At 38.7% G+C, this 12,563-nt stretch overlaps 1 protein-coding gene across 5 annotated transcripts in view; it reads right to left on the bottom strand.

Annotated features, from left to right (window-relative positions):
* Positions 1-12,563, bottom strand: part of LRRC36 (leucine rich repeat containing 36) — a 66,794-nt gene that overhangs the window by 41,828 nt on the left and 12,403 nt on the right. For all 5 annotated transcript variants that reach the window (XM_023638653.2, XM_023638656.2, XM_023638654.2 and 2 more), the window contains exons 2-4: positions 6,464-6,591; positions 3,359-3,551; positions 2,463-2,559 (exon numbers count right to left, since the gene is read on the bottom strand). In XM_023638653.2, coding sequence (XP_023494421.1) covers positions 2,463-2,559; positions 3,359-3,551; positions 6,464-6,591 — 418 coding nt within the window. The remainder of the gene's footprint in view (positions 1-2,462; positions 2,560-3,358; positions 3,552-6,463; positions 6,592-12,563) is intronic.

Genomic DNA, 12,563 nt, shown 5'->3' with positions numbered 1-12,563 from the left:
TTGGCAGCCCAGGGTTCGCCGGTTCAGATCCTGGGTGCAGACATGGCACCGCTTGGCATGCCATGCTGTGGTAGGCATCCCACATATAAAGTAGAGGAAGATGGGCACGGATGTTAGCTCAGGGCCAGTCCTCCTCACCAAAAAGAGGAGGATTGGCAGCAGATGTTAGCTCAGGGCTAATCTTCCTCAAAAAAAAAACCAAACAACAAAAAGGGGGTTTCTGAGATCACCAGTAAATACTATCCAGAAACATTAATTCATGGTGATCAGATGCTTTTTCAAATTTTCTAGAACATATTAATTTCACAAATATTTCCGTTAAAGCCATTTTTTAAAAAGCCATAGTATTTCTGCTGAGAATAATGAGAGAGGACACTATAGTCCAGCCTTTAAAGTATGAAAGCCAGAAAATTCAGAACTTATGCACTCTGTTTTCTTGAAACAAACTTAGGTCTGAATGATTGACAGAATAAGATATTTTCTTTTGAATTAAAAAACTCATAGTTAGGACACAGAAAGGAAGATTCTGCCACCAAGAATTATAGTGGAAACAACTACAGCCGTTAGTTAGAAAAACAGATGAGAAAAGCAAGTGTTTGCACTTGACTGATGTAGTACAGTAAGATCGGGAAGTACAGCCTAGTCTATGAGCCAGGCATTTTATATCCACCATTTCCTTTCATCATAAAAGCTCACCTATTATCTATTATTTCCATTTTATAGGTTGGGGGAACTGGGATACAGAAAGGCTTAAAAAAAAACCATCACTGAAGGTTGGAGAGCCTGTAAGATATTAATGTTAATACTGGGCACTTGCATAATATTTTGCCTTTGGTTTTGCAATCACTATAGGTAACTAAACAGGAATATGATGGCACCAATTATTTGCCATACTAGAAAATTTATTCAGTTATACATTAATTCATCTCTGTACTTCTATAGTAAACTACAAAATAAATACATATTTATTATTTTTAATTAATAATACATTTATATATTTATTTAACATATTATATATTATTATTATATATAAACACACATACACACAAAACACATATATACATACATATATCTAAGACTAAGAGGATATTTACCATAATATAATTAATGTTAATTTCTGGGTAGTGGGATTATGAGTTACTTTTTTTTTCTTTTTTTTTTGATTGGCACCTGAGCTAACAACAGTTGCCAGTCTTTTTTTTTTTTCCTGCTTTTTCTCCCCAAATCCCCCCATTACATAGTTGTATATTTTAGTTGCAGGTCCTTCTATTTGTGGCATGTGGGACACCGCCTCAGTGTGGCCTGATGAGCTAGCGGTGCCATGTCTGTGCCCAGGATCTGAACCAGTGAAACTCTGGGCCGAGGAAGCAGAGCGCCTGAACTTAACCACTAGGCCACAGGGCGGGTCCCGAGTTGCTTATTTTATTCCTTGTGTTTTTTCCTATACTTTCCAAATTCTCAACAATAAGCATGTATTACTTTTATCATCAGAAAAAAATACTAATAGATACATCTACAAGTGTACACAGATGTCTGGAAGGACGTATACCAAACATTACTAGCAGTTAACTCTTGGTAGCAGAATATGGGGTGATTTTAATTTTTCTCTGTACTTTTCTGAATTAAGTTGTTTGTATTGGACTCCTATTTCCCAAAATTAATAAAGCTACTGCTTTTTAATTTAATTTAATTAAAAAACAATTTTTTTTTTGAGGAAGATTAGCCCTGAGCTAACTGCTGCCATTCCTCCTCTTTTTGCTGAGGAAGGCTGGCCCTGAGCTAACCTCCATACCCATCTTCCTCTACTTTATATGTGGGATGTCTGCCACAGCATAGCTTATCAAGCAGTGCTATGTCCGCACCCGGGATCCGAACTGGCAAACCCCGGGCCGCCGAAGTGGAAGGTGCACACTTAACTGCTGCGCCACCGGGCTGGCCCCAAGCTACTTTTTTTTAAAGCATGGGTTTTGGGGTAGAAGATATGGTACCTTATTTTGATAGGATTTTAGTAACAAGAAGTAGAAAAATCTACCTTTCAGATACTTTAGAGCTTCAAGTTCTGTTTACTTTTAGTTTTGTAGAGAAGTGCTTCCCTTATCATCTTTTAACAAATTTATTTCTAACAACGCTGCCCGTGGTGATGGGAATAGGAAAAGACCACGCGCTGATTTATAACTCTACCAAGAAAGGATTGGTAAGTGTTTACGGGGATAAGTTATTTCATAGTATCCCTATTCATAAGCTTCGAAAAACAACTTTAGAGAATTTACAAATGTTCCCACCGAGGGCTAGATTCTCATCCCAGATAAATCTCAATTTATTGAATAGATACTTTTATTCCTGATTTGAGGATTCTTACAACTTGTGGTGATTTCTGCTAGAAAATGAAGAATGTTAAGCAGGAATTCACTACTCTGTGTGTCCAGAACAAACTAAAAAAAATTTGTAAAGAATCTTCTTACCTTTTTTCCACCTCTAAAAGAAAATTTTCACTGTTGCCCAACTGACTAAAATGCAGCTTGGCAGCTTTTCTCTCACTTTCTCGTACAGTTCTGTCATCTGGAGGCAAAAACCGTGGTCTGAGCATGTTTCTTTTTTGGAGTAAATAGTAGTGGGTCAGAAAACCATATTCACAGAGTAAAAACTAAAGACCAATCTCATCGTCTTTCGTTAGAGACAGGTCACAAAACATTGCTATTATGTTGTCACTGGAGCAAGTAGTAACTCAGGGAGACTACAGGGATACCATAGCAACAACTGCCACATAGGTGTCACTACCACTGCAGGAAAGCAGAGCTTGGGCAGCAAATAATCCAGATGGCCTACTCTTAAGGCTGAAAGTTAACACTATTTCTGAAAGACTTTACTTAGTTTCCCCACAATAACTTTCCTGAGGGCATGTGAAATTGACTTTTGTATCAGTAAGAAATGTATACTCAACAATAAAATCATAGAGAAATATAGACCAGCTCACTTGAAGGAATATTTATTGTTCCTTGCCAACTAAGCCTCAAAGAGTTGTATTAGTTTTCTACTGCTAATAACAGTTGCGAAGTGGGGGAACCTGGAAAAATAAATCTACACCTGGAAACTTTTTGTTGGGGAGGAAGTGGTGGTGAAACCATCAACTGAAGAAAAACTAAAGCTGGAAGTAACTGATAAAATCATAGATTTAGATTGTCATTCACTAAACAATAAAAGGACTTGTCATACATCCTGCCAACACAAAAGAGTTACATAAATATTGACTAATAAACAAATATATCCTGCCAGTGCACTCTCTGGGCCAACATCCAAGAGGTTAGGAGGCAGCTGGTTTAAAAATTCTGGGGCAAGGAACAGAGAAGGAGGGTCTCACCCAGTTTCTCCAGGGTTTGTAGCGTGTACACAGCAAAGAGCCTATAATCTGTATCTTTCCTGACAACAGGATTGAGTCTCAAATCTAGTTCTTTGAGGAAGGGTAAAGGCTGTAGGCGGGACACCTCCACTAATGAAGGAATGTTGTTATAATATAAATTCAGGTCTTGGAGTGAACATAAATACTGGATGCCCTGCAAGGAAAAGACCACATTATGAAACTGCACCTCGGTAAGGACTAGGAATCTCAAAGATAAAGGTGGAAATATATCTATTTTCATCCTTAAACATTTTACCCAAGTCACCCATGACAAAGGCAGGGTTGAAACTCCCATTTAGTTGCCTGAGAATAAAAATACTGCAGCCTATGGGCACTGGTGCTCTATACATTAAATAATTCACAGATATCATACATTTCCTCCTTTACAAAAGCTGACATTCAGATATCTGCAGTCAATTCTCTACTTCTATTGCTCCCAATCATACTCCCAATCCAACCCTTTCCAGTGGTAGCCAGGCCGAGCCACTCTTGCACTTCTCTCACCCTTGCCACAACCATTCTCCTGACCCCAGAGACACCTCAATTTACAAGAGGAAAGGAGGCAGGCAAAAGAGATGTTTCTGAGGGAGAAGGGTGTGGTTAAAAAAAAAATTAAGTGTGCGGGTGCGTGCTGTGTTGTCTTAATATCTCAATGCCTCACTTTAAGGTCAATGGACCATGTGGGAAAACAAAACAATGCTATCTCCAAGTCTTCCCGCCTGGACCAGTTTGGAACCCCTTTTGTCCCTGTTTCCCCCTTCAGTGTTACTGCCACCAAAAAGCTCCGTGTCCTCTAATCAGTCAGTTCTCCTTAGCAGAATGTTCTTCCTTCTTCAGTTCTCCTCCTGTGGACTTAGCAACCCCACCTCTCCACTTAACTGGCAACAGTACAACCAGGACTGGGAAACTTGAGGGGAAAAGCCATGATTTTCCTCCTTCGCTGAAACCTACTATTGAAAATAATTGTTTAGTTTTCATGTATTTGGCTAGTTAGCTGCTTTTGCCCAACACTAAATTTCAGGACAATGTTTCAAAATATGCACATAAATGTATAATCACATACTTTTAGTAGTAAAAATGCTTACCATAAAAGGAACTTTGTCACTGAGAATTATTTCAGAAAGGTAAAATTATTTTCTATCATGTATTTATAAAATAAAATTATCATTCTCCTCTCATTTAAAATTACCATTTTCTCATTGCAGGAAGTTTAGAAAACTCAAAGATGTATACAAAACATTTCTGAATAGAACACTGTTTATACTTTGGTGCATTTCTTTATGGCTTTTTTCAATTCCATTAATTCTATATTATGAAAGGGTCAGTGGTTATGAATAATTATCAGTGCCTTTGGCCCCACTCTCAGGACAGTATACCATTAGGACTGTCTTTTTAAATGTGTCTAATGCCCCAGCTCAAGTAATCTGTTAATGTCTCTCAGTGTAAACGTCAAGGAAACAATTTCTATCCTCTTCTCAATTTTCCCAGTTGGCATGAATTCATATATTGCCCAAAGTTACACTAGAAATAATCACAAAGTATTTCCTCCCTGGGAAAATTAAGCAAAATGATTCAGAGCTGTTAGACATGAATATAGGCAGATAAATTGTAGATGCAAAAAAAAATGTAGAAAACTAACATCTGCTAAGTGCTTTCTGTACGCCAACCACTGTACCAGGAGTCTTGTATATGTTATATTTGACTCCATATGCCAATTTGATTAATCTTCACAACAGCTTTTCATCCAATTTACAGAAGAGGACAGAAAGGGAGTACAAAAACAATTATAGCGATGTTCACTAAACTTTTTTAGCCTGAAAAAAGAACAAACATGTAAAAATACATATGAGGAGACTTAGCAACTCTGTACTAATACTTTCTGAAATTGATGGGCCAAATACAAATGGCTGCTACCAATAGTCGAAAGACCTAGTTCAACTTGGGAGTTTATGCTTTTGGAGTCGTACTTGGAAATTTGATCTTGCTTGGGCTTCCTCTTTTAGGGCCTTTAGTTTTAGACTTTGAGATTGGGTCTGGCTAGTGTTGTTGTACAAATATCCCCTAAGAAGTGCAAAATTGGCAGAATAATCCAGGAGATCATTAACCAATAGTGGATAGCATTTGTACGTCTTTTACCTTCAGTCTTGCAAAGAAGGGCTTCATCAAGACAGGTACTTAGCTGGGCAAAATGTGAACAGTGGGAGAAACACCATTTGGGTGTCTACCACATAAAAAACAGAACTTCCATCGCCTTGTGTGTGCATTTATGTTTGTAGAGCTCTTTCTGTGTGTTTGCTAATCCTCATACTCTCTGCTCAAGTCTACTCCAGCCTACTTTCCCGCACTGTCCTGTGCTCTATCATTCTCTAATCTGGAAATTTTTTTGTTTTCAAGACTACCATTTCTTCTCCCTCCTAGAAAAAACCCACAGTAACAACCTAGGCCAGTGTTTCTCCATGTGTGTTCCATGCACCAACATCATCAGAATCCCCTGAGTATGTCTTGAGCCCACCCCAGATCTACTAACTCAGAATCTCTCTCAGAGTAGGGACTAAGAATCTCTACTTTTACATGTGTTCTTCACTTTTTTTTTTGGTGAGGAAGATTGGCCCTGAGATAACATCTGTGCCAATCTTCCTCTATTTTGTATGTGGGACGCTGCCACAGCATGGCTTGATGAGCAGTGTGTAGGTCCATGCCTGGATATGAACCCGCAAACCCCAGGTCACTGAAGCAGAGCACGTGAACTTAACCACTACACCACCTGGCCGGCCCATCCTCCTAATTTTTTTTACACACATTAAAAATTGTACTGTTGCACTAGGCAGTGATAGTTTAATATAGTTTTCCTTGAGTACAAAAGGATTTTTTCTCAAAATTTTACAACAAAAAATTTCAAACATAAAGCAAAGTTGAAAGAATTTTACAGTGAATAGTAAAATTTATTTTGGAAACATTTAAAAGGAAGGTCCTATATTCCCCAGGCTGACATTATCTATCTTTTATTTCTTCCCATCAAAAAAATAAGTTGGGCTAAACTGGCTCATCATGGAACATAGAACTTACCTTCAGGCTAGTTATCAAATTTCTTGATAAATCTAAGGATCGGAGGTTTTTAAAATTTCTGAAGGCATCACCAATGGAATGGATTTTTCCAGCATAAGATCCCTGCAATGAAAGAGACTCCACCAGTTCTGAAAAGAGATCATCAGTAGATATATTATGATCTCTGCTTAGATAAACAGCAGAGTCAGCGAAAACAGGCCTTCCTTCCTCCCTTATCCCATCTGCGAAAGGTCCTACATCCAAAGCTCATAAGAAGATCAGATTTTCCTTTTAAAAACAGCAATATGGTCTAATACAGTGATACCAAACTTTGGTTTTACAGAAGGCTTGGGTTTCTCTAATTACCCTAAAGGATGTAGTAAAAGTCTCCAAAAGTTCTCAAAACACACACATGAACAAAATTCAGCAATCCTGAATTTGCCAGGATATGTAATCTATATCACAAGGAATCCATTTGTGGATCTTTCACTCATATGTGGAAGATAAACATACAAGCAAACACATAGATAAGGAGAACAGATTGGTGGTTACCAGAGGGGAAGGGGGTCAGGGGAGGGTGAAAGGGGTAAAGGGGCACATGTGTGTGGTGACAGATGAAAACTAGACTATTGATGGTGAATACGAGGCAGTCTATACAGAGGCTGAAATACAATAATGTACACCTGAAATTTATACAATGTTATAAACCAATGACCTCAATAAAATAATTAAAAAATAAAAAAATGTATATGGCCAAAAAAGGAGAATGTCCTTGAAAAAGCAGTAAACGGTAATTTTATTAAATCTTGATCCTTGTGTACATGTCTTTTTTATACCGTGTGACTAAATGGGAAGTATGTGTGAAGTACTGAAGTATGATGGATGCCTTGAGGGAAAACACTTGTGTGATTTTTGAGATGTCAGCTGAACTAGCCACTTTTTTATGGAATACCACTTTTACTTGAAAAGAAACCTGACATACTATGGTTATTTAGACTTGAATATGTGGCAGGCATTTTCTCAAAAATAAACAAAGTGAGACGTCATTTCAGGAAAACAAGTGATACTAACTGTTGTCAATTATAACATTTGAGCTTCCAGGCAGAAATTAGAATTCTGGAAAACTTATATCTGCCACTGTGAACTTGACAGCTTCCCAGCACTTGAAGATCTTTCTAGTGGGATTGGTGATGATATTAACAAACATGATTTTTTAATGTTACATAATGAAATTTGTCAATATTTGGAAGATCTACATAACTCAGTGAGTCAAATGACTGATGCATAATGTTACAAAATCATACATAAGTAAAAGATCCATTTAAATGCAAGATATACCAATGGATTTTAATGTAACAATACAGTTTATTGACATGGTTTCAGATTCCACATGCCACTAAACTTTAAGAAACTACCATATGCCCAGTTTTCATTTCATAATACATATAGATACTATGTACTGGGGGGCTTTGGGGAGAAGAAGAGAAAAAGAAAAAAAAGATTGGCAACAGATGTTAGCTCAGGGCCAATCTTAAGAAGAAAAGGCAAAACAAATCTGTGATGGTAGAAATCAGAACAGCAGTTGACTCTAGGGATGGAGAAATGACTGGAAAAGCCAGAAGGAAACTTTCTGAGAGAATGAAAATGCTCCATACCTTTATTGGGATGTTGGTTACATGGATAAATGTTTTTGTCAAAACTCAAATCATATATATGATAAGGGATTAAATTCAGAATATATAAAGAATTCCTACAACCCAACAACAAAAAGCAAACAACCCAGCTAATAAATTGGGAAAAGGAATTGAACAGATATTTCTTGAAAGATAACATACAAATGGCCAACAAGCTCATGAAAATATGCTCAGCATCATTAGTTGTTAAGTGAAATGCAAATCAAAACCACAGTGAGGGGCCGGCCTGGTGCAGCAGTTAAGTGCGCACATTCCGATTCCACGGCCCGGGGTTCGCCAGTTTGGATCCCGGATGCGAACATGGCACTGCTTGGCAAGCCATGCTGTGGTAGGCGTCTGACATATAAAGTAGAGGAAGATGGGCACGGATGTTAGCTCAGGGCCAGTCTTCCTCAGCAAAAAGAGGAGGATTGGCAGTAGATGTTAGCTCAGGGCTAATCTTCCTCAAAAAAAAATAAAAATAAAAATAAATAAATAAATAAATAATCATTTTTTAAAATACCACAAGGAGAGACCACTTCACACCCACTAGGAGAGCTAAAATTAAAAAAAAAAGGAAAATTGTTAGCATTGGTGAGGATGTAGAGAAACTGGAATCCTCGTATATTACTGGAGAGAATGTAAAATGGTGCAGCCACTATGGAAAACAGTTTGGTAGTTCCTCAGTAAGTTAAATATGGTATTACCATATGACACAGCAATTCCACTCCTAGATATAGACCCAAAAGAACTGAAAACAAGTGTTCAAATAAACACTTATACACAAAGGTTCACAGCAGCATTATTCACAATATCCAAAAGGTGGAAACAAGCCAAATGTCCATCAATGGGAGATGAATAAACAAAATGTGGTATATATCCATACAATGAAATATTACTCATAAAAAGGAATGAAGTCCCAGCAAGTTATTTTGTAGATATCAACAAAGTGATTCTAAAGTTTATATGAAAAGGCAAAAGACCCAGAATAGTCAACACAACATTGAAGAAGGAAGACAAAATCAAAGGACTGATACTACCTGACTTCAAATCTCACTGTAGAGCTATAATAATCAAGTCAGTGTGGTGTTGGAAGAGAAAAAAAAAGACAAATAGATCAATGGATAGAATAGCAAGCCCAGCAACTGACCTAAACAAATATAGTCAACTGATCTTTGACAAAAGAACAAAGGCAGTTCAGCGGAAAAAGGAGAGTCTTTCAACAAACGGTGCTAGAACTGGACATCCACATGCAAAAGAAAAAAGAAAAAGACACAGAGTGAGAGAAATACATACAAAACACATATCTGAAAAAGGACTGGTATCCAAAATATACAAAAAACTCTTAAAATCCAACAATAAGAAAACAAACAAGCCAATTAAAAAGTAGGCACAAGATTTGAACAGAGACCTCACTGAAGAAGATATACAGATGGCAAATAAACATATGAAAATATGCTCAACATCATAAGCCATTAGGAAATTGCAAATTAAAGCAACAATGAGATACCACTACACATTTATCAGAAGGACCAAAATTCAAAACACTGGCAATGGCAAATATTGGTGAGGACATGGGGTGTCTTAGTCTGTTGAGGCAGAGATAACAAAATACCACAGACTGGGTGGCTTATAAACAATAAACATTTATTTCTCACAGTTCTGGAGGCTGGAAGTCCAAGATCAGGGTGCCAGCATTGTCAGGTTCTGGAGAAAGCCTTCTTCTAGGTTGCAGATTGCCTACTTCTGAACACGTCCTCACATGGTGGAAGTGGGCAAAAGAGCTTTCTCTCTGGCCTCTTTTATAAAATCATTAATCTCTTTTATGAGAGCTCCACCCTCATGACCTACTCACCTCCCAAAGTCCCCACCTTTTAAAACCTTCATTTTAGGCATTAGGATTTCAACATATGAATGGAGGGTGGGCAGGGCACAAATATTCAGATCATAGTTGGGGCAACAGGAACTCTCATTCATTGCTGGTAGAATGCAAAGGTATAGCCTTTGGCAGTTTCTTTTCTTTTTTTTTAAGATTGGCACCTGAGCCAACATCTGTTCCCAATCTTCTTTTTTTCTTCTTCTCCCCAAAGCCCCCCAGTACATAGCTGTATATCCTAGTTGTAGGTCCTTCTGGCTCTGTTATGTGGCACGCCGCTCCAGCATGGCTTGATGAGTGGTGCAACGTGTGCCCAGGATCCGAACCAGTGAAATCCTGGGCCGCTGAAGCGGAGTGTGCAAACTTAGCCACTCGGCCATGGGGCCGGGCCCCTAGTAGTTTCTACAAAGCGAAATAATTCGGCAGTTTCTTACAAAGCTAAATACAGCTTACCATATGATCTAGCAATCATACTCCTTGGTAATTACTCAAGTGAAAGTTTATGTCCACACAGAAACCTGCATGTGAATGTTTATAGCAGCTTTCTTCATAATTGCCAAAACTTAGAAGCACCTAAGATGTACTTCAATAAGTAAATTGAGGGGCCGGCCCAGTGGCGCAGCGGTTAAGTTCGCATGTTCCATTTTGGCAGCCAGGGGTTCATTTGTTTGGATCCTGGATGTGGACCTATGTACCGCTTGTTGAGCCATGCTGTGGCAGGTGTCCCACATATAAACTAGAGGAAGATGGGCATGGATGTTAGCTCAGGGCCAGTCTTCCTCAGCAAAAAGTGGAGGATTGGTGGCAGATGTTAGCTCAGGGCTAATCTTCCTCAAAAAAAAAAAAAAAGGTAAATTGATAAACTATGGTATATCCACACAGTGGAATATTATTCAACAATAAAAAGAAATGAGGGGCCGGCCCACTGGTGCAGTGGTTAAGTTTGCATGTTCTGCTTCGGTGGCCCGGGGTTTGCCAGTTTGGATCCCAGGTGCAGACTTGGAACGCCATGCTGTGGTAGGGGTCCCACATATAAAGCAGAGGAAGATGGGCACGGATGTCAGCTCAAGGCCAGTCTTCCTCAGCAAAAAGAGGAGGATTGGCAGCAGTTAGCTCAGGGCTAATCTTTCTCAAAAAAGAAAAAAGAAAGAAAGAAATGAGATGGGGCCAGCCCAGTGGTAGTAGGATTGGCAGCCAGTTAGCTCAGGGCTAATCTTCCTCAAAACAAAACAAAACAAAAAGAGCTATTGATCAAGCCTTGGAAAGACATGGAGGAACCTTAAATTCATGTTGCTAAGTGAAAGAAGCCAGTCTGAAAAGGTAACACACTGTATGACTCCAACTATATGACATTCTGAAAAAGGCAACAGTAAAAAGACCAGAGGTTCAGTGGGGAGGGAGGGATGAACAGGTGGCGCACAGGGGATTTTTAGGGCAGTGAAACTATTCTGCTTGATACTATAATGGTGGACACATGACACTATATATTTGTCAAAACATGCAGAACTGTACAATACAAAGAGTGAACTCATGTAAACTATAGACTTTAGTTAATAATAATATATTAATATTGGTTCATCAATCATAACAAATACACCACATAATGCAAGATATTAATAATAGGGGAAACTAGGGAGGTTCGAGGGGGGAAGAGTATTATGGGAACTCTCGGTACTTTCTGCTCAATTTTTCTATTTTTTTTTTTTTTTTTTTGAGGAAGATTATCCCTGAGCTAACATCTGCTGCCAATGTTCCTCTTTTTGCTGAGGAAGACTGGCCCTGAGCTAACATCCATGCCCATCTTCCTCTACTTTATTTGTGAGATGCCTACCACAGCATGGCTTGACAACCAGTGCATAGGTCCACACCCGGGATCCAAACTGGCAAACCCCGGGCCGCCGAAGCAGAACATGCAAACTTAACCACTGCACCACCAAGCTGGCCCCTCAATTTTTCTGTAAACCTAAAATTACTTTAAAAATCTGCTTTAAAAAAAAAACTTTCTGATTTTTTTGTGTGTGTTTGAGGAAGACTGACCCTGAGCTAACATCTGTTGCCAGCCTTCCTCTTTTTGCTGAGGAAGATTAGCCCTGAGCTAATATCTGCACCCATCTTCCTTTATTTTGTATATGGGATGCCCCCACAGCATGGCTTGATGAGCGGTGCATAGGTCCGTGACTGGGATCCAAACCTGCAAACCCTGGCCACTGAAGTGAAGCACACGAAATTAACCAGTACGCCACCAGGCTAGCTCCTAAATGTTGTGTTTTTATCCACCTTGAATCTTCCAGCGTGTCATCTTTGCTAAGTCACATGAAAAAGCAAGTAAACTTCACTAGCAATCCTACACCTAGTTTGAATGATTTATTTAGTTGGCTTCTTATGGGTATTGACACATTTCTGCAGTTCAGATTACAGTTTCTAAATCTGTTACTCCTTGGAATCCTTGTATTGATCATAATATTTAAACTCATCACTGTTTTCTTTACTCAGTGTTGTAAAATCAGCATTCAGGCTAGAGATATGATTGCTCAATGACTTGAGATGATTGATTGATCTTACAACTCCAAAC

The sequence above is a fragment of the Equus caballus genome, chromosome 3, assembly GCF_041296265.1.
Source record: "Equus caballus isolate H_3958 breed thoroughbred chromosome 3, TB-T2T, whole genome shotgun sequence".
Lineage (NCBI taxonomy): Eukaryota > Metazoa > Chordata > Mammalia > Perissodactyla > Equidae > Equus > Equus caballus.
This window is presented reverse-complemented; position numbering and strand designations above follow the sequence as displayed.